The sequence below is a fragment of the Abramis brama genome (genome assembly GCF_963993115.1).
Source record: "Abramis brama genome assembly, chromosome: 6".
Classification (NCBI taxonomy): domain Eukaryota; kingdom Metazoa; phylum Chordata; class Actinopteri; order Cypriniformes; family Leuciscidae; genus Abramis; species Abramis brama.
Window position 1 is genome coordinate 44,581,252 of NC_139968.1, and position 23,168 is coordinate 44,604,419.

The window sequence follows — 23,168 nt, forward strand, 5'->3', positions numbered from 1 at the left end:
CTGTCAGTACAGAGAACAACGACAAAAATCAGTGTTGCCTACACCCGTGTTACCCTTTTTTTAAAATTTGCACCCTGTTGACTTCAATGGGGCAAGTTTTAAACCTGCTTTTAGCCTCTTAACATCCTTGATGTGTCATTACAAGTGCACAGCCAATGTGAGTGATTCCTTCAGAGTGAACACGGTGAATCTGACTGCAGTAGATGTGAAAGATATAAATAAAAGTGATGTTAATTCAGCCAGCGCACATACCTGTATTTACTTCCTGTTTTCGGTTGAAGTCCACAGTAGTCGATTGTCGAGTTTTTAGTTACCTATGATCACGCGCGTGAACTCGACAATTGACTACTTCTGGCTATTGGCTATTATTCGCTTGATCTGGTCATGGGCCTACTCTACAATACGTTTAGAGCGGCCGCTACTGGATGAGATGGCAAACAATAAAATAAAAAGCAAACGGTCTAATCATAGACTGTAAAAAATGCACAAAACATGGCACTTTAAAAACCGGATAGTTTATTTATAGTTCGATTTCGGATATTTCGGGCCTTATAATATAAATAAAAATTATATAAAACAAAAATATACATAAAAGTTTTAAAAGTAAATTAACTATTAGGCCAGAATTTTGATAAGTGAACTTTTGCGCAACACGCACGATTAAAACTTAAATTGGCTTATATCCATTAGGCTACACACAAACTGCTATAAAATTAAACGAATAAATGGGCCTAATAATATAAATATTATTACGGACGACACAAATTAAATAAAACTAACCATTACTTGAATGACAAAACGAATTTGTTTGAATATTACGCTATATTTAATTTACACTTTGTTACAAGTTACCGTATTCAATTTGCTAACCTTTTGCTTTCTTCCCAGCGTGTTCACGTAGCTCACGTTCATGTTTTCGAGAGATGTCTTTTTAGATTCCAAAATGAATCTTTACTGACTGAAACGATGTCTCCACATTCGTTTTCTTGTACCACATTATCATTGTTAGTTAGTTTTATATTAAAGGGCACCTATTATGCAAAATCCACTTTTACATGGTGTTTGAACATAAATATGTGTTGGCAGTGTGTGTACACAACCACCATATAATGATAAAAATCCACCCAGTGCTTTTTTTTAAATCCCCATAAATCATAAGCACTGTCTCAGAACGAGCTGTTCTCAGATTCGGGGCAATGTGACGTCACTTTGCACAGGCCCCGCCCACGACTGTTGATTGACACTGCAGTTTTAGCGTAGACCCGCCCCAAGTGAGCTGGACACAGTCCACCAGTGTTTCCACGCTGGATCAGCTGTAGACAAGAATGTCTCCTAAGCGATTGAGGTGTTTTGTTGTTGGATGTAAGAATGACCAAGCAGTCAAACTACTACATACCAACATATCAAACTACTGTATCGATATAAACGGTATTGCCTCATTCAATATTGTTTCAAAAAAATGTATCGATATATTGTACAAACTCGATATACCGTCCAGCCCTAACATCTATGCAAAATAATCCTTGAAACATTTCTCATTTCAGGGCTCTACAGTGCGAGTAATTCACTCGCATTTGCGCCTAAAAATAGTTATGTGCGAACTTGAAAAATAATTTACGAGCACAGTGCGCGAGTGACGGGCTGTTCTCAATACACTGAAGACAACAGCGCGATGAAGCGAAGCATACCATTGATTTCACATGGAAAGCAAGCAAGAGGACGGGGTCGCAACTGCGTGATGTGAACATTTGATGACGTGCTTAACTTTATTCAAATGGGAGCGACGATTCGCAACCATTGAGCCAATCACTGAAATAGGGAATGTGCGGGAACTGCTGGATTTTAAGTGAGAGAGTCCACCCAACAGTGCTAAAAATAAACGTGTGAGAGCGTGTTATTGGCTATATGTCATGTTATAGCCAGATATGATGACGCTACTGCAACACGCATCACGACAGATGAGCGATCCATTCATCAAGCTAACGCGCAAACTGCCGCGAATTAAAGTGAAAGTAAGTCGTAGACGCTCATCACACAATCACATTCATTAATAGTAAAGAAACGAAATGATATTAGGCTAACGGTTACCAGTGCTGCTGTCGCTCTCTCCTATCGCTGATTTTGAAATGAGCTTATGATGATCAATAAAATGCTGGTCATATCTGTTGCTTTTGGTGACGTGAACTAGGCCTACATTAAATCTGCATATAACGCGGGAATAGAAGATCCGATTTAGTTTTGCGAAAACACACAATGTGACTAGGTGTAAATTGAATCGTTTTGATCAGTAAAAACTCATGAAATCGTTTTGATCAGTAAAAACGTATGCAGTGACCAGGTGTAAACAGGCCGCTACACCATAAAAAAAGTAAAGTAAACACTTAGTGAGCTAGATACGCAACACAGTATGAAGCCTATAGTCATTATCTCAAAAGACCAAGTGAAAAAAAAACTAAATAATGAACTCCCGCACACTATCAATAGGCCTACTTGCAAATGAGTATCAAAATTTTATTAGCAACCCACCAAATTTTATTTTAATTATGTCCCACCAAAAGACCAAGTGCATAAACTGAAGTTACGACCAAAACAGTCGACACTGAGGACAGGAAGACGACAAAAACTCATTTTTGATGTAACTTAATATAGGCTACTGCAAGTACTGCAAAGGGAAAAAGCAAGCAGGCATTTGTTTTGTTTTTAGCACTTCATACTTTATTGAGGTGTATATTTTTATATATATTTTGAAGTAGGTTAAAAATAATAATTGCATAATTATTAAACAGGTAACGTTAGTTCACCCAAAATAGAAAATTCTGTAATTTATTACTCTCCATCATGTCGTTCCAAACCCGTAAGACTTTCACTCATCTTCGGAACACAAATGAAGAACTTTTTGATGAAATTGAGAGATTTCTTTCCCTCCATTGACAGCCTACACAACTACCACTTTGATGCTTCGAAAAACGTTCATAAAAAGATCATAAAACTAATCCATATGAATTGAGCAGTTTAATCAACTTTTTTCACTGTGCTCCTATATTTCTTTGTGTGCTCCTAAATTTTTTCATTTAGGAGCACATGTACTCCTTGGGAAAAAAGTTAGCGTAGAGCCCTGCATTTAAGGCCATTCCCATTTCAAACCAATGAGGTTCATTCTCGTGTTTCGCAGCACGTTTGAGCTTCTGCAAGAACCAATGAGGTTCATTCTCGTGTTACGCAGCACATTTGAGCTTCTGCAAGAACCAATGAGGTTCATTCTCGTGTTATGCAGCACATTTGAGCTTCTGCAAGAACCAATGAGGTTCATTCTCGTGTTTCGCAGCACATTTGAGCTTCTGCAAGAACCAATGAGGTTCATTCTCGTGTTTCGCAGCACATTTGAGCTTCTGCAAGAACCAATGAGGTTCATTCTTGTGTTACGCAGCACATTTGAGCTTCTGCAAGAACCAATGAGGTTCATTCTCGTGTTATGCAGCACATTTGAGCTTCTGCAAGAACCAATGAGGTTCATTCTCGTGTTTCGCAGCACATTTGAGCTTCTGCAAGAACCAATGAGGTTCATTCTCGTGTTATGCAGCACGTTTGAGCTTCTATCTGAACTACTTAAAGCTTCATAACCTTAATGTTCTTCAGCCTCACTAATGAAGAATCAGGAATAAACACCAACCTCTTTGTTCTTCAGTGTGTTTCATTCTGCAGTGTTCTGGATCTCTCATGTTCTCACCGTCCTTCAATAAACTCTGTCTTTGCAGATTTCAGCTCTTCCTGATGGTTTGATGCTCGTCTTCACTTGTAGCTGATGGGAATATTCCAGCATTTATTGGTGAATTGCAGTGAGCATTAGTAAAAGAATGATAACTGCATTAAAGAAATCTGTCAAAAATCAAGATTAAATCAGAAAGTGGGTTTGTTTTCATATACTAATACTATACTAATTCTCCTATTCATCTATTAATGGAACTTTAAACTTTTATTTTACCTCTAATTAATATGTAGCCAAAGAAATACATAAAAATATATTGTTTATTGTTTTTTACTTTAGTTTTATGTTTAACTTTTATATGAAAAACGGTTTATCACAGATTAATGAAATAAATGCTCTTATGAAACTTACCTATATCTTGTAGATGTCACAATAGCTGATCGTGTCGTTTGCTCAAATCTGTTGACAATAAAATTAGCTTAATGTGTCAATTTACAGATCTGAAGACATCAGCATAATAAATGAGGAGAAACAGGATCTATTGACGTGAAATAAAGAGGCTTTTCAGCTGCTCTGATAATAGTGATGAGCCATAGACTATCAATACTCATTCAACAAGCCATTCAGGATCAGCACATCATCTCACTTTATTATAATTATTTGCTGCTAGAAACAGATTGTTTGTGTCAGAATATCTGCAAAAAAGCCTATATAAGTGCTCTAATATTAGCATTGCTATTGCTAGATTATTTCTCAAATGATAGAGAAAAAAGCAGCAATACAAAAGACAGACACTATAATGACACCCATCTTTATCAACCATTGTAATTTGTCTATAAAAATGTAAAAGTTATATCCTAATAACTTCGTTCATAACACTTACTTCGCTAGCATCCTACCGTTTTGTATGTGAAGAGAAATACATTTAAATATAAACATATAAATACATACATAATAAAAACTTCTTCTTTGAGTGTTTTAGTCAGCAGACACAAATAGCGACGAACCCGATGAAAACCATCAGGAAATGTCTCCGTAAAATGATATTTAAACTGTATAAAGAGTATTTTAGAATTACGTGAAATAGCGTGAACAGTTTACCTCAGAAGTCTCGACACTGACGGAGCGCGCGCGTGATGACGTCATCGCCGCAAGGCGATATCAACAGCATGTTATATATAATAATTCGATATAAAAATAAAAATAGATCTCTTTTCTATATTGTAGAAGATTTTAATATATCTATTCATATTAGTTAGATAACGTTTAAACTAAAATGTAGTAGATTATCTTATAGTGAATTCTTGTATAAATGTGGGTTCCCAGTCACACTGAAAGAGAATGCTGAGCAATATATGTTAAAGACAGCATGTTTCTAGGAGACATTGATATTCTGAAACACAGTTGTACTAATAAACTTACAATTTTAAGAATATAAGCTGGAATCATAAAAGCTAAATTGTGGCCCAGTGTATTTAGAAATATAAACTGGAATAAAGCTTGGTGTATTTGTGAAGCATACTGTTTAAATAATAAAATAAAAGTGGTTACATTACATACAAATTGTACAAAGTATATATCCAGCTAAAAGTGTGTTAGAGAGGTTTAATTTAGAAATTGATTATTTATGTATTTTTTGTTTATTAGAAAATTGAACAAATTATTTATTTGTTATCTATTGTTATCAAATTATCTATTATCCATCTGTTTTGTAGTTGTATATACACAAAGATTGTTTGGGTGGATGTGGAAAATTTCATTAGAAGGAAAACAAATGTTATAATTAAATTAAATCATTTTGATATATGTATGTATTATTCCAATGAAAGTAATAATAATATCAATAATTTTACTTTTATTAACTTTTTATTATGTTGGTCAATTTTCATTTAGAAACTTTAAAATAATGGTCCAGATCACTAGTAGTTCCTGCATAGTGACTAGGCAACACTTAGTGATGCATTTTATGACCAAGTTGAGAGTAAAAAAGACAATTGCTAACGTCTCAGACACTTTAATGCTGTTATTAGTAATTAATTAGTAATTCTTTATAATTTGTCATAATTACCTATTAATTCATAATGATGCCAATCTCATTCAGTAATTACCTACCTTATAAGGAACTATCTTAGTCCTAAATTCAATATAACTGACTGATTAGTTAAGCTTGTTTCCATATTATTTAACAGTAGTAGCTGAAGTGTTAATGTAGCGCTACTCATTAGTCCTGCATTACTTCCTGCATAATTACTTATTAATGACGGGCCATTATTATAAAGTATTACTGAAACGTCTTCAGGGTGAGACAGACCTCACTGCGAAACTTGCCACATAAGTAAATAATCCAGAATATTGTTTTAACATGATGTTTTTACCTCATGATGACTCGCAGTAGCCGCTGTTATCGGTTGTTGTCCTGCAATAACAGAGCACTAGATGGCACGATTGAAGAATCAGCGCCAGTGTGTTGATGAGACACAATGAAATGCTGTGGAAAAATAGAATTGCTTTGTCAAGTCTAGTGGACAGCCTCAAGCTGTTGCGGTGCGGCGAAAAGACTAGAATATATGACAAGGCATATCTCGCCCTCAGATTCACCAGTTCAGTGATGGGTAATAAAGAGAGACCACAGGGTGTTGCGTGCCTCAAAATATGAACTTCTAACCATTATGAAGTCGAACAAGTGAAGACGCCACTTAGAGACTCATATCACATACAGAAGGAGAAACTTGTTGTTGTTGAGAAGTTGTAGTACTTTATTAATTACAATATTTTAAATAAATCCTTTAGAAATTTGCAATCAAGTTCCTGTCTGAGAGTGTCTTTTTGTGGGTGTATCTTTATTCATCAAAGAATACTGAAAAAACATGAAGCAGCACAACTGTTTGCAACGCTGATAATAATCAGAAATGTTTCTTGAGCATCAAATCATCATATTAGAGTGATTTCTGGAGGATCATGTGACATTGAAGACTGGAGTAATGATGCTGAAAATTCAGCTTTGATCACAGGAATAAATTAAATGTAACATATTCAGATAAAAACAAATATTTGAAGTTGGAATATTTCATAATATCACCCTAACTGTATATTAAATATATAAATGCACCTTGTTGAGCAAGAGACGTTCAAAACCAAAAATCTTACATCACAAACACAAGGGGGGAAGAGGTCTTAAACATATTTTTCTCTACAAAACGGGGTCTGGCAGAAAAAGTTTGGGAACCACTGCCATAGACTATCAATACTCATGAAACAAGCCATTCAGGATCAGCAGCAGATCATCTCACTTTATTAGAAGTACTTGCTTGTAGAATAAATGCTGAAAGCCTATAAAAGTGCTCTAGTATTACTATTATTTCTCAAATGACAGAAAATAGAAAATAGCAGTAATATAAAGACAGACACTAATGTCACCCATCTTTATCAATCACTGTTATTTGTTCATATGAATCTAAATTTCCTAATAACTACATTCATAACAATAAAGGAATTAGTTTGCTAACATCTTACAATTTATGCAAGGATATAAATTGAAGACGTAGAAATCAAAGAAAATCTTTTTGTATATTGAAATATTCTTGATCACTCGAGCGTCACTTCAACGCTTCAACGCAGTTTGGTTATTTAATAAATTTTTAAGTAATAATAATAAAGCAAGATGCCCTGTTGAAATATGTGTGATATATGGTTTATTTAAACTGCAAAGGTAAAGCATAAATATAAATGATTGTGACATGTGTGAAGGGGGAGGAGAATTTATACGTGCGTCAGGTTTCTGGCCAAGAAAGACTTCCACATAGGAGACACCTGTGCATCCTCGCTCATAACTCCTCATTCCTCGCGGTGCAATTACAGGATTGAGATGTCCTTCAAGATGGCTGAATTCGATCGGTTTCCGGGTCACATGCTGGAGGATGGAGGAGTGAGGAACCGAGGAAACATCCATCTGAGTATTGAGACGCACCCTGACTGAAGGAAGAGTGCGCTAGTGATGACGTCATCGCCGTGAGACGAAATCAAAGGCAGATTATCAAAAACGTGCAAAACATCAATAAAACCAAAAATATGGGTATTTCATTGATTTTATATGTAACAAATAATGTATTTATGCATTTATATATTTATATGTATATATATATAATACTTTGTGAAGCAAAAACAAAAAAGTTAAATACGAACAAATTTATTTTTATTGACTAACAAAATGGCATGTGATGAACTTTACACAATGTGACAAAATTAGATTGAAGATATTTATTACTTATTACTTTATAATAAGTAATACGTTTTTTACTTATTACTTAACAGTATTATTGTGTCACGTTTGGTGAGGATGTTTAGTGCGGCATCAGACTATAAAGTGCTGGATCTGAAGATGATCTACTTGCTGTGATTGTTTTTTGTGTGACTGCGTAGATTAGATGATTGAGTGAAGCTCATCCCACATGCAGTGCAGTGATACGGTTTCTCTCCAGTGTGGATCCTCTCGTGTTGTTTCAGATGTTCTGACCGAATGAATGTCTTGTCGCAGTGTGAACACTTGTAAGGTTTCTCTCCAGTGTGGATCCTCTGGTGCCGTTTTAAATCTGCAGCTGTGATAAAAGTCTTCTCACACTCAAAGCACATATGATTTCTTACACTAATGTGTATTTTCTGATGTTCTTTTAAACTCTGCAGACGTGAAAACCTCTTTCCACACAAAGAACATGAATGTGGTTTCTCCTGTGAATGAACTGTCAGGTGTTTCTTCAGGTCTGAAGCCCTCAAAAATGTTTTACCACATTGATCACATTCATGCAGTTTCTCTCCAGTGTGGATGATCATGTGTGTCTTAAAGTTTCCTTGTTGTGTAAAACTCTTCCCACACTGATCACATGTGAACGGTTTCTCTCCAGTGTGGATCCTCATGTGATCCTTGAGACTCGTTTTTTTTGTGAAACTCTTTCCGCACAGATCGCATGTGAACGGTTTCTCTCCAGTGTGGATCCTCATGTGATCCTTGAGACTCTGTTTGCGTGTGAAACTCTTTCCACACTGAGTGCAAGTGAAACATTTCTTGTCTCTTCTTTTCAGTAAAGAAATACTTTCAGTTTTAGCTCCAGTTTTGACATGATGATGTTCCTCCTCCTCTTCACTCTCCTCATTCTCCTCCACCAGGTCTAAAAGACAATAAAAAAAAGTTATATTATAAATAATCATCAAAAATTCAGAGAGAATTGTGGCATCTGCAGTCAGGAGACGTCATAAGTGTTCCTGCTGGAAGGGCTGCACGATATATCGTTTTAGCATCAATATCGCAATAGTCACATCGCGAGATGTGCAATGTCAAGTATAGGGATTGTAGTTGATTAGTGATCCACACCCGGTTCAGAACACATGTGATTCGCGGATTGACTGCAATTATTTATTTTATTTTATTACAGGGACAGTGCATATTAATAAACATTTGTGTCAATATGCCAGAGTTAGCCAGAAGGCTATTTTTCATCTGCAGCCCCAAGACAGATGGTAAAAGTCACCCTAAAAAGAGAATAAAATGACATATACACAATATAAAGATTACAATACAGTTAGTAAAAAATACTATTATGTAGAAATGTACAATTTCAAACAAACATCAGACAAAAACATGACACACACACACACACACAAGGCAAGAAGCCATCAGTGGGCAGCGAGAGCAGGTCTAGAAGTAAGTTCATGTTGACAGCTCTGATAATCAATGAGCCATTTCTTTAACTGGATCTTAAATGTACTATATGTGTTTAATTTGTGATGGTTATGGGGGAGAGGTTCCACTCAGTAGCAGCTCGCACAGAAAAAGCAGTTTGACCAAATACACTTTTCCTAAAGGGAATGATGAAAGGGAAGACACTCTGTCTTCATCATTTCAATTAATCTAGAGTGATGAATTGGCACTCTATGAAGTTCAACCATCATAGAGTGAAAGTTTTTCATTTCAAGCACAAGAAGACTGGAACTCAAGCAGTGTTTTCTGTGCGCGCGAGACAACACGCGAACACCAAATTCAGTTCTCTTTCTCTTCATTTTCAAGAACCAATGAGGTTCATTCTCGTGTTTCGCAGCACGTTTGAGCTTCTGCAAGAACCAATGAGGTTCATTCTCGTGTTTCGCAGCACGTTTGAGCTTCTGCAAGAACCAATGAGGTTCATTCCTGTGTTTCGCATCACGTTTGAGCTTCAGCAAGAACCAGTGAGGTTCATTCTCGTGTTACGCAGCACGTTTGAGCTTCTGCAAGAACCAATGAGGTTCATTCCTGTGTTTCGCATCACGTTTGAGCTTCAGCAAGAACCAATGAGGTGCATTCTCGTGTTTCGCAGCACGTTTGAGCTTCTGCAAGAACCAATGAGGTTCATTCTCGTGTTACGCAGCACGTTTGAGCTTCTGCAAGAACCAATGAGGTTCATTCTCGTGTTACGCAGCACGTTTGAGCTTCAGCAAGAACCAATGAGGTTCATTCTCGTGTTACGCAGCACGTTTGAGCTTCAGCAAGAACCAATGAGGTGCATTCTCGTGTTTCGCATCACGTTTGAGCTTCAGCAAGAACCAATGAGGTTCATTCTCGTGTTAAGCAGCACGTTTGAGCTTCTGCAAGAACCAATGAGGTTCATTCCTGTGTTTCGCATCACGTTTGAACTTCAGCAAGAACCAATGAGGTTCATTCTTGTGTTACGCAGCACGTTTGAGCTTCAGCAAGAACCAATGAGGTTCATTCTTGTGTTACGCAGCAAATTTGAGCTTCAGCAAGAACCAATGAGGTGCATTCTCGTGTTTCGCAGCACGTTTGAGCTTCTGCAAGAACCAATGAGGTTCATTCCTGTGTTTCGCATCACGTTTGAGCTTCAGCAAGAACCAATGAGGTGCATTCTCGTGTTTCGCAGCACGTTTGAGCTTCTGCAAGAACCAATGAGGTTCATTCTCGTGTTACGCAGCACGTTTGAGCTTCTGCAAGAACCAATGAGGTTCATTCTCGTGTTACGCAGCACGTTTGAGCTTCAGCAAGAACCAATGAGGTTCATTCTCGTGTTACGCAGCACGTTTGAGCTTCAGCAAGAACCAATGAGGTGCATTCTCGTGTTTCGCATCACGTTTGAGCTTCAGCAAGAACCAATGAGGTTCATTCTCGTGTTAAGCAGCACGTTTGAGCTTCTGCAAGAACCAATGAGGTTCATTCTCGTGTTTCGCAGCACGTTTGAGCTTCTGCAAGAACCATTGAGGTTCATTCCTGTGTTTTGCATCACGTTTGAGCTTCAGCAAGAACCAATGAGGTTCATTCTCGTGTTACGCAGCACGTTTGAGCTTCAGCAAGAACCAATGAGGTTCATTCTCGTGTTTGCAGCACATTTGAGCTTCTGCAAGAACCAATGAGGTTCATTCCTGTGTTTCGCATCATGTTTGAGCTTCTGCAAGAACCAATGAGGTACATTTTCGTCTTACGAAGCACGTTTGAGCTTCTGCAAGAACCAATGAGGTTAATTCTTGTGTTTCGCAGCACATTTGAGCTTTTGCAAGAACCAATGAGGTACATTTTCGTCTTACGAAGCACATTTGAGCTTCTGCAAGAACCAATGAGGTTAATTCTTGTGTTTCGCAGCACGTTTGAGCTTTTGCAAGAACCCATGAGGTGCATTCTCGTGTTAAGCAGCACGTTTGAGCTTCAGCAAGAACCAATGAGGTTCATTCTCGTGTTACGCAGCACGTTTGAGCTTCAGCAAGAACCAATGAGGTGCATTCTCGTGTTAAGCAGCACGTTTGAGCTTCAGCAAGAACCAATGAGGTTCATTCTCGTGTTTCGCAGCACGTTTGAGCTTCAGCAAGAACCAATGAGGTGCATTCTCGTGTTAAGCAGCACGTTTGAGCTTCAGCAAGAACCAATGAGGTTCATTCTCGTGTTACGCAGCACGTTTGAGCTTCAGCAAGAACCAATGAGGTTCATTCTCGTGTTTCGCAGCACGTTTGAGCTTCAGCAAGAACCAATGAGGTGCATTCTCGTGTTAAGCAGCACGTTTGAGCTTCAGCAAGAACCAATGAGGTTCATTCTCGTGTTACGCAGCACGTTTGAGCTTCAGCAAGAACCAATGAGGTTCATTCCTGTGTTTCGCAGCACGTTTGAGCTTCAGCAAGAACCAATGAGGTGCATTCTCGTGTTAAGCAGCACATTTGAGCTTCTGCAAGAACCAATGAGGTGCATTCCTGTGTTTCGCATCACGTTTGAGCTTCTGCAAGAACCAATGAGGTGCATTCCTGTGTTTCGCATCACGTTTGAGCTTCTGCAAGAACCAATGAGGTACATTTTCGTCTTACGAAGCACGTTTGAGCTTCTGCAAGAACCAATGAGGTTAATTCTTGTGTTTCGCAGCACATTTGAGCTTTTGCAAGAACCAATGAGGTACATTTTCGTCTTACGAAGCACATTTGAGCTTCTGCAAGAACCAATGAGGTTAATTCTTGTGTTTCGCAGCACGTTTGAGCTTTTGCAAGAACCCATGAGGTGCATTCTCGTGTTTCGCAGCACGTTTGAGCTTCAGCAAGAACCAATGAGGTTCATTCTCGTGTTACGCAGCACGTTTGAGCTTCAGCAAGAACCAATGAGGTGCATTCTCATGTTTCGCAGCACGTTTGAGCTTCTGCAAGAACCAATGAGGTTCATTCTTGTGTTACGCAGCACATTTGAGCTTCTGCAAGAACCAATGAGGTGCATTCTCGTGTTTCGCAGCACGTTTGAGCTTCTGCAAGAACCCATGAGGTGCATTCTCGTGTTTCGCAGCACGTTTGAGCTTCTGCAAGAACCACTGAGGTTCATTCCTGTGTTTCGCATCACGTTTGAGCTTCTGCAAGAACCAATGAGGTGCATTCTCGTGTTTCGCAGAACGTTTGAGCTTCTGCAAGAACCAATGAGGTTCATTCTCGTATTACGCAGCACATTTGAGCTTCTGCAAGAACCAATGAGGTTAATTCCTGTGTTTCGCATCACGTTTGAGCTTCAGCAAGAACCAATGAGGTGCATTCTCGTGTTTCGCAGCACGTTTGAGCTTCTGCAAGAACCAATGAGGTTCATTCTCGTGTTTCGCAGCACGTTTGAGCTTCTGCAAGAACCAATGAGGTTCATTCCTGTGTTTCACATCACGTTTGAGCTTCAGCAAGAACCAATGAGGTGCATTCTCGTGTTTCGCAGCACATTTGAGCTTCTGCAAGAACCAATGAAGTTCATTCCTGTGTTTCGCATCACGTTTGAGCTTCTGCAAGAACCAATGAGGTGCATTCTCGTGTTATGCAGCACGTTTGAGCTTCTATCTGAACTACTTAAAGCTTCATAACCTTAATGTTCTTCTGCCTCACTAATGAAGAATCAGGAATAAACACCAACCTCTTTGTTCTTCAGTGTGTTTCATTCTGCAGTGTTCTGGATCTCCCATGTTCTCACCGTCCTTCAATAAACTCTGTCTTTGCAGATTTCAGCTCTTCCTGATGGTTTGATGCTCGTCTTCACTTGTAGCTGATGGGAATATTCCAGCATTTATTGGTGAATTGCAGTGAGCATTAGTAAAAGAATGATAACTGCATTAAAGAAATCTGTCAAAATCAAGATTAAATCAGAAAGTAGGTTTGTTTTTATATACTAATACTATACTAATTATCCTATTCATCTATTAATGGAACTTTAAACTTTTATTTTACCTCTAATTAATATGTAGCCAAAGAAATAGATACAAATATATTGTTTATTGTTTTTTACTTTAGTTTTGTGTTTAACTTTTACATGAAAAACGGTTTATCACAGATTAATGAAATAAATGCTCTTATGAAACTTACCTATATCTTGTAGATGTCACAATAGCTGATCGTGTCGTTTGCTCAAATCTGTTGACAATAAAATTAGCTTAATGTGTCAATTTACAGATCTGAAGACATCAGCATAATGAATGAGGAGAAAACAGGATCTATTGACGTGAAATAAAGAGGCTTTTCAGCTGCTCTGATAATAGTGATGAGCCATAGACTATCATTCAACAAGCCATTCAGGATCAGCACATCATCTCACTTTATTATAATTATTTGCTGCTAGAAACAGATTGTTTGTGTCAGAATAATTGCAAAAAAGCCTATAAGTGCTCTAATATTAGATTATTTTTTAAATGATAGAGAAAAAAGCAGCAATACAAAAGACAGACACTATAATGACACCCATCTTTATCAACCATTGTAATTTGTCTATAAAAATGTAAAAGTTATATCCTAATAACTTCGTTCATAACACTTACTTCGCTAGCATCCTACCGTTTTGTATGTGAAGAGAAATGCATTTAAATATAAACATACATATACATACATAATAAAAACTTCTTCTTTGAGTGTTTTAGTCAGCAGACACAAATAGCGACGAACCCGATGAAAACCATCAGGAAATGTCTCCGTAAAATGATATTTAAACTGTATAAAGAGTATTTTAGAATTACGTGAAATAGCGTGAACAGTTTACCTCAGAAGTCTCGACATTGACGGAGCGCGCGCGTGATGACGTCATCGCCGCAAGGCGAAATCAACAGCAGATTATATATTACAATTCGCTATAAAAAATAAAAATAGATCTCTTTTCTATATTATAGAAGATTTTAATATATCTCTTCATATTAGTTAGACAACGTTTAAACTAAAATGTAGTAGATTATCTTATAGTGAATTCTTGTATAAATGTGGGTTCCCAGTTACACTGAAAGAGAATGCTGAGCAATAGCCTATGTTAAAGACAGCATGTTTCTAGGAGACATTAATATTCTGAAACACAGTTGTACTAATAAACTTACAATTTTAAGAATATAAGCTGGAATCATAAAAGCTAAATTGTGGCCCAGTGTATTTAGAAATATAAACTGGAATAAAGCTTTGTATTTGTGAAGCATACTGTTTAAATAATAAAATAAAAGTGGTTACATTACATACAAATTGTACAAAGTATATATCCAGCTAAAAGTGTGTTAGAGAGGTTTAATTTAGAAATTATGTATTTTTTGTTCATTAGAAAACTGAACAAATTATTTATTTGTTATCTATTGTTATCAAATTATCTATTATCCATCTGTTTTGTAGTTGTATATACACAAAGATTGTTTGGGTGGATGTGGAAAATTTCATTAGAAGGAAAACAAATGTTATAATTAAATTAAATCATTTTGATATATGTATGTATTATTCCAGTGAAAGTAATAATAATATCAATAATTTTACTTTTATTAACTTTTTATTATGTTGGTAAATTTTCATTTAGAAACTTTAAAATAATGGTCCAGATCACTAGTAGTTCCTGCATAGTGACTAGGCAACACTTCAGTAATTAGTGATGCATTTTATGACCAAGTTGAGAGTAAAAAAGACAATTGCTAATGTCTCAGACACTTTAATGCTGTTATTAGTAATTCTTTATAATTTGTCATAATTACCTATTAGTTCATAATGATGCCAATCTCATTCAGTAATTCCCTACCTAATAAGGAACTATCTTAGTCCTAAATTCAATATAACTGACTGATTAGTTAAGCTTGTTTCCATATTATTTAATAGTAGTAGCTGAAGTGTTAATGTAGCGCTACTCATTAGTCCTGCATTACTTACTGCATAATTACTTATTAATGACGGCCATTATTATGAAGTATTACCGAAACGTCTTCAGGATGAGACAGACCCCACTGCGAAACTTGCCACATAAGTAAATAATCCAGAATATTGTTTTAACATGATGTTTTTACCTCAAGATGACTCGCAGTAGCCGCTGTTATCGGTTGTTGTCCTGCAATAACAGAGCACTAGATGGCACGATTGAAGAATCAGCGCCAGTGTGTTGATGAGGCACAATGAAATGCTGTGGAAAAATAGAATTGCTTTGTCAAGTCTAGTGGACAGCCTCAAGCTGTTGCGGTGCGGCGAAAAGACTAGAATATATGACAAGGCATATCTCGCCCTCAGATTCACCAGTTCAGTGATGGGTAATGAAGAGAGACCACAGGGTGTTGCGTGCCTCAAAATATGAACTTCTAACCATTATGAAGTCGAACAAGTGAAGACGCCACTTAGAGACTCATATCACATACAGAAGGAGAAACTTGTTGATGTTGAGAAGTTGTAGTACTTTATTAATTACAATATTTTATATAAATCCTTTAGAAATTTGCAATCAAGTTCCTGTCTGAGAGTGTCTTGTTGTGGGTGTATCTTTATTCATCAAAGAATACTGAAAAAACATGAAGCAGCACAACTGTTTGCAACACTGATAATAATCAGAAATGTTTCTTGAGCATCAAATCATCATATTAGAGTGATTTCTGGAGGATCATGTGACATTGAAGACTGGAGTAATGATGCAGAAAATTCAGCTTTGATCACAGGAATAAATTAAATGTAACATATTCAGATAAAAACAAATATTTGAAGTTGGATTATTTCATAATATTACCTTTTACTGTATATTAAATATATAAACGCACCTTGTTGAGCAAGAGACGTTCAAAACCAAAAATCTTACATCACAAACACAAGGGCGGAAGAGGTCTTAAACATATTTTTCTCTACAAAACGGGGTCTGGCAGAAAAAGTTTGGGAACCACTGCCATAGACTATCAATACTCATGAAACAAGCCATTCAGGATCAGCAGCAGATCATCTCACTTTATTAGAAGTATTTGCTTGTAGAATAAATGCTGAAAGCCTATAAAAGTGCTCTAGTATTACTATTATTACACAGAAAATAGAAAATAGCAGTAATATAAAGACAGACACTAATGTCACCCATCTTTATCAATCACTGTTATTTGTTCATATGAATCTAAATGTCCTAATAACTACATTCATAACAATAAAGTAATTAGTTTGCTAGCATCTTACTGTTTGTTAGCATCTTACAATTTATGCAAGGGTATAAACTGGTTATTTAATAAAATTATAAATAATAGTAATAAAGCAAGATGCCGATGTGTAAGAGGAAGAACTTAATTAATTTAAAAACAACAATGAAGAACAAGTTAAAAAATAAATCATCCTCTTCTTCAGCTTTATGAACAAGAACAGTTTGAACCTGTTATTTATATAGTATAATAGTATTGAATATTATAATGGTATAATTTATATCATGAAGCAAAATGATATGCAAGAATAAAACTAATAGATATTGTCCATCTTTGAGTTGATCTGAATCTCACAGTAGAAACTGCTGGTCTTTAAGATGAACTTTATTCAATGTGGCAAATTTAGAAGATGTTTCTTTTGTTCTGTTGCTGTTGCTGGTTAGGACGTATAAGATATTTTATTACTCAGATCATTACTCACAGCATTTAATTAATCTTTTGTAACATTATAAAAAAAAAAATCAAGTCTTACTGACCTTACTTTACGTATTAAAGCAGGCTACTTAAACGTTAAACTGATCACAACGCCAAACTGCAAGAAATCTTTATTGCAAAACATACAATAACTGCTTTTACCCAGAGGCTAGTCAACAGTAAAAAAAGAGATTTTGCTCAAGGACGGGGAACCTGACCTTTCTCTCCCAGCACATTTCAAATCAGACTACAATCTCAGACACCAAAAGTATCTAAAATCAAAACCCCAAAAACATACAGTAGTAAGGTCCAGATATAATAACAAAATTACCAAAAATTTTAACTGAAAAAAAGAAAAAGAAAAAAAAAGATAATTCAAAACATTAAAGGAGCATTGCGTAGGTTTTTACTTAAAAAAATCTTTAAGATAGAGTTTTCATTTGTACATGTTTGAGCCAACCATGATGTAATAAAAAGAATGACACCTCGACTGTCCACCACGGTTGCCTCTATCAGCCTGTAGGCTCAATCGTGTGTGGAGGAGTCGGGCCCGAATCGGCGCGAAAATTCACAAAATGTGACGTCATGCGCGTTCTCGTCTACTTGGGCTTACAACCGTACGGCACGGCAGCCATTATTAGTAAGCAGCGGCAATCGGTGTTTTCAAATGGACTCTGCGGATGGAAAGAAGCGACCAGCCCCCAGCACAACTCAGACACCCACCGACACTCCTCGGAAGTGTAAAAAAAAAAAAAAAAACGAATTATTTACTATGACAAGTGTTTTTAGTGCAAAATTTCATGTGGTATTCTGAATGAAAATAAAGCATGACAAGCTCATACATCAAGGTTAGAGTTCCTTTACCTTTAATACCATAATGTTATTGCTATTCTACAAAATAGTATAGTAGTACAACTATAATAGTAATTGTACTGTATCTAAAAATAAGCATAACGTTTTCAACTCAGTTATATAATTTAGCGTTACTCTACAATAGTCAAAATAAGGGGTCTGTGAGTGCTGGGAGTGTGTGTTACAGTGTTGTGTTAAAATACTTTTAGAAGTAGACTTTAGTTGATAATATAAAGCAGCACTGCAACATTTTACTAAAATATGGTCTGTCAAACAATAACCTTACAGTACTGTAACTTTTCCTACCTCAAACATTATGCTGGTGAGTGGTGAATCTCGATGAGCCGTCAGTGGTTGCCGCGGCAACCCTGGTTGATGTGGTCGTGCTCGTACGAGCGTGCGCACCGAGAACGAGCATGAGACTGGCTGCAGTTCCTCTAACGGCCACTGGTGTCAGTAACGGTTAGAAATTTCAGAACTTACGGAATGCTCCTTTAATGAAACTATAATGGTAAATAATACAAAAATAACACTGATATGCCCCAACATAATGATAGTCTACATAATGAACAGCAATATTTACCTATATGCTCAAGGACAGTCACCTCTGTGAACTTTTTTGAACAGTAACACAATCACTGAGAATCAGTGTTTCTAACCAATCAAAACACACTATTCGAAAAAACATTCAAGTTTAAATCAGAAAAATCAGGACAAATCAGGATGGAGAAAGTCAAAAGGACAATGAAATCAGGATTCGGTTCTGTAAATGGTTTTTCAATGCTCTATGCTAAATTAATCTTGTTTTGTACAATGACCATATCTCTCAAGTTCCAAAAAAAGTATCAAAGTGTGACTGCAGGAGGAGCAGACAGAAATTTAAAGCTTTATTTACTCATAATGTTGCCCTCTACCAAAGGGGCTTTCGCACCGGAGGAACATTGAAAGTGCTGGATCTGAAGATGAACTACTTACAGTGATTGTTCTTTGTGTGACTGTGTAGAGAAGATGATTGAGTGAAACTCTTCCCACATGCAGTGCAGTGATACGGTTTCTCCAGTGGTGTAGTCCTAAAAAAAAAAGTGGTTTACTACACCCCCCCAGAGAAAAAAATAATTAAAGGCAAAAACATGTCAGAAGTCATTGTTTATTTGGTTTATTAGGTATATATCAATTCATATACATTTATATCAATTTACAAGTCATTGTTTTTTTTGTTAATTAGGAATATATACATTTAAAACTACATTTACAATCTGGCGTTTTTTTAATTTACATTTATCTATTATGCATTTTTTTTACAGTACGTTCCAAACAGATTTACTATTTTTTGTTATATTTACAGATTTACATTGACGTGACTGAGGGTCATTTGCAGTGCGATGATGTCTTGCCCAGGAATTAACATATTTCTCTGGGTTGAACAGTGAAATTGGTGGGCCATTCAGGTTGATCATCATTAAATTTGAAACATGTGAAACAAGAAGCAAAGACCTCTTGTTGGTCAAGATGGTATTCATCAGACTGAAACCTCTTTCACATTCTGCAGTACTTACAGGAAAAGTCTGCATGCAGTTCTTAAGGGGTTTCAAATTCTGACTTTCAGTTTGGGGAGATTCAATTAAGTCTCGCATTCCCTTAATGGCCTGGTCAGGGCACACATTAAAACGTGCACAAAGCCTACAAATCTCTGCTTCACCATAACGAATGCTAGGCTCTGATGGCCACCTGCTTGTGTCAAGAATACTTAAATCTTTGAGAATGTCTTCTTCAAAAGGAAGACGTTTCTGTAGACTGTCAATTAGCCTTTGCAAGAATTCCTCAGTGTTAATGGACTTCATCTTAGGGTTTGACTTCAAGTGCACATCTTTAAATGTGCCATGATCCTTTGCTTCCAGGGCAGCTGATAGTTTCTCTCCTGGTTGAGTTTTAAATGATGTTAAAACTCTGATTGCTCTTTTCACAAGAAGATCTGCTCTGAGTAGGGTCATAGTTTGAGCTTGTAGTTCCTCAGAGACAATGGACAGTTCATGCAAGGTATCATACATCAAACCAAGATCACAGAGAAATTCTGGGCTCTTCAGTCTGTCACACAAGCCTCTGTATGTCTGTCTCTCAGTGCAGGTCCTCTGGTCATCATTGGAGGCCTTTTCAAAGTGTCTGGCAAGAGCAGTAAAAGAGGTCCAGACAGCCCGAACGGTCCGAAAACTGCTGGCAACCCATCTAACATCTAAGATTCTGCCAATTTTGAGAACCTGAGAGCCAACCTCAGCTGCTGATTCTAAAAGCTCTCTTTGGTTTTTGTTTGATTTGCTATAGATGTTGTGCAATTTTTCAACAAAGACTCTGAAGTGATTTATAGCAGTAACTTTATCTACAGCATCAGAAACTGCCAGTTCTAACCTATGATTCATGCAGTGCCAAGTGAGCAGGTTTGGAAATCTCATTTTCAATTTAGTTGACACACCAGAGTGTTTTCCTAACATTACACTAGCACCATCTGAGACAAAAGATACCCAGTTTTGTTTTAGCCACTCCTCTGTGAATCCTGCTTTTGTTAGGCAACTCATTAAAGCATCAGTTATTCCTTCAGATGTCTGGTCCTTAAGTTCCACTAGATCAAGAAATATGAACTCTGGCGGTTCACCTAGCACAGAGGTTTTGATGTTAACAATCAAGGTGGTTCTTCTACTCAAGGTGGAAGCCTCATCTATTAGTACAGCTAGTTTGCTTGAGGATCTAATAATGTTATTCACAATTGAACACTGCATTTCTTTCGCAATGCTTTCAATAATGTTGGTGGCACTGAAACGAGAGTGCAGAATGTGTCCCATTTTGACTCCATTTAGCTGCTGGAGTTCTACGAGCGTTTCGTGATCTGTGAAGGGACGATTATTTTTGGCTAGGTAATATGCAGTTCTGAACACGGAGTAAGTCTCTTTTAGTAACGACAAGTTCATTGTGTCCACATTTTTTCCCAGCACATCTTTTTTTTTTAAGTTTTCTATATTTTCAGCATGAGCATGTGCTTTTGAGCAATAATGTCTTTTGATTTTGTTCCTTAATGAACATAAAACAGTGTCCCTGTTTTCATTGATAGAACCTTGAATTTGAAATGTAGACCACTCCATGGAAATCTGGACACCTTGTTCTTTAAAGACCCCTGTTGATCCTGCATTACAGCAGACCAGGCATCCTGTAATTAAGAAAGTAAAAATGGAATTAGTTGTATGCCATTAATTTCAGTTGTCATTTGTTTATTTTAGATTTTAGCTGCATTTTTTAAATTTATTACCACAAATGCCATAAACCATGCTTCATTCAAAGACAGCTAGGTCAAGAATTTCATGTTGTTAGCATAAAATGTTTATAAAATCTTTAAAAGAATAAGAAAAACAAACAAACATAGGCCTTAAAAAACTCCATGTTATATATGTTATGCTATAGTCATTTTAATATTAATTTAACTTGAACAATAGTCTCTGCTTTTATTTTACAAATTGTGAAAAAAGTAAAAGCTCATATGAATTAAAGTCAGATTGAACAATCACATACCAAGCCTCTTATTCTTGCACCCCAACCAAGGGTTCTTTGATTTAAAAGCTTCCCATTGGCTTTTACTCCAAATGTCCGGCCAATCTTCAGTACATGGTATGCCAGGACCTAAACAAAAACATGATTTCATTGCACACAATTTTAATGTAAAGCCTACCCTATAAGACTGATGTGCTTTATAATTTCATAAATAACAGACTAATGTTAAAGTGATAGTTCACTTAAAAATGAAAATCCTGCCATTATTTCCTCCTTCTCATGTCATTCCAAACCTGTAAGGCTCTCTGTAAGGTTCAAAACACTAATGAATATATTTTGGATTGAATCATCTGAAAGTAATGGACAATACAGTGTACACCTTTTAAAGGTTGTATCAGCGATTTCTAGCCTAAAACATAAAGGGCCCTATCTTGCACCCAGCGCAATTGACTTTGTACACTGACGCATGTATCATTCCTATTTTGCACCCGCGCAAAGCGCGCTTTTCCCTCCACAGAAGCACGTCGCTAAACTAGGGAATGAACTTGCGCTCCCTGGGCGGTTCAGCGCAAAAAAGGAGGCGTGTTCCGGCGCAAACGTTCCTTCATGCTATTTTGCAGGTTTAGAAAACAATTGCGCCACTAACCAGGAAAAAATAGTTTAAAGTCAGTGGCGCGTTGCGCATGTTATTCATATGCTATTTTAAGGGCGCATGCTTGGCCATAATCAATGTAGCGTGTGCACAACGCGCATACACTTTGATTCTCTCATCTACACAGAAGCAGCAGTTTTCATTTTTGCAAATCATACATTATTATGATAGATAGATAGATAGATAGATAGATAGATAGATAGAAAGATAGATAGATAGATAGATAGATAGACAATTTATTATAAAAGCATACATCTAGCTTACACATTTACCCAAATTATCATACTCCTTTTTAACCGAAGTTAATTTGGGTGGGTTTCTCCATCCCCAACGTCCCTGACGAGAGCGTTGCTCTCCTTGGCTGTGAACCGCTCCTGGCGCGCGTCTGGCAAATCCGCCGTTATAATAGGAATCCGCTTTAGAACAAAGCGCGTCTGCTCTTAAAGGGAATGTGAGATGACGCTCTGATTGGTTTATTTCACGTTACGCCCAAACCACACCTATGAATAATGAAGCTACTTCAGACCAACCCATTTTAGATTTGCGCCTGGCGCAAGAGTCATTTATCCCGCCGGGAAAATAGCAACAGCGCCAAGACCCGCCCACAAAGTTACTTGCGCTTTGAGCTTTGACACTTGCGTTTCAGATCGTTAAAATAGGGCCCAAAGTGTCAATTTCAGCTGACCTTTCTTCACGATCCGCTCGCTGCCTGCCCTATAAATTGTCTGTGAAAAAAACGCGTCTCTCTGGTCAGCCTAGGGTCCGAGATATGCCAAAAAAACAATCGGCACTACCATCCTTTCCACACGTAAACAAACAGTGTTCCAACCAATCAGCGTCCGGGGTTTAGTGTTGTGGACTTTCGCTCCGCCTCCCTCACATCCCAGCACCAGTAGGAAAGTCCACAACACCAAACCCCTGACGCTGATTGGTTGGAACACTATTTGTTTATGTGTGGAAAGGTTGGTAGTGCCGATTGTTTTTTTGGCATATCTCGGACCCTAGGCTGACCAGAGAGACGCGTTTTTTTCACAGACAATTTATAGGGCAGGCAGCGAGCGGATCGTGCAGAAAGGTCAGCTGAAATTGA

General features: G+C 37.2%; 1 protein-coding gene across 1 annotated transcript; it reads right to left on the reverse strand.

Annotated features, from left to right (window-relative positions):
* Nucleotides 1-6,082: 6,082 nt before the first annotated feature.
* Nucleotides 6,083-21,778, reverse strand: LOC311085952 (E3 SUMO-protein ligase KIAA1586-like; the record flags this gene model as incomplete). Its single annotated transcript, XM_084118571.1, has 4 exons — nucleotides 21,448-21,778; nucleotides 19,244-21,088; nucleotides 8,661-8,868; nucleotides 6,083-6,122 (listed from the first exon to the last, which is right to left on the reverse strand). The coding sequence occupies exons 1-4, from the start codon at nucleotides 21,575-21,577 to the stop codon at nucleotides 6,083-6,085; spliced, it is 2,223 nt and encodes a 740-aa protein (XP_083974697.1). The 5' UTR covers nucleotides 21,578-21,778.
* Nucleotides 21,779-23,168: the final 1,390 nt, after the last annotated feature.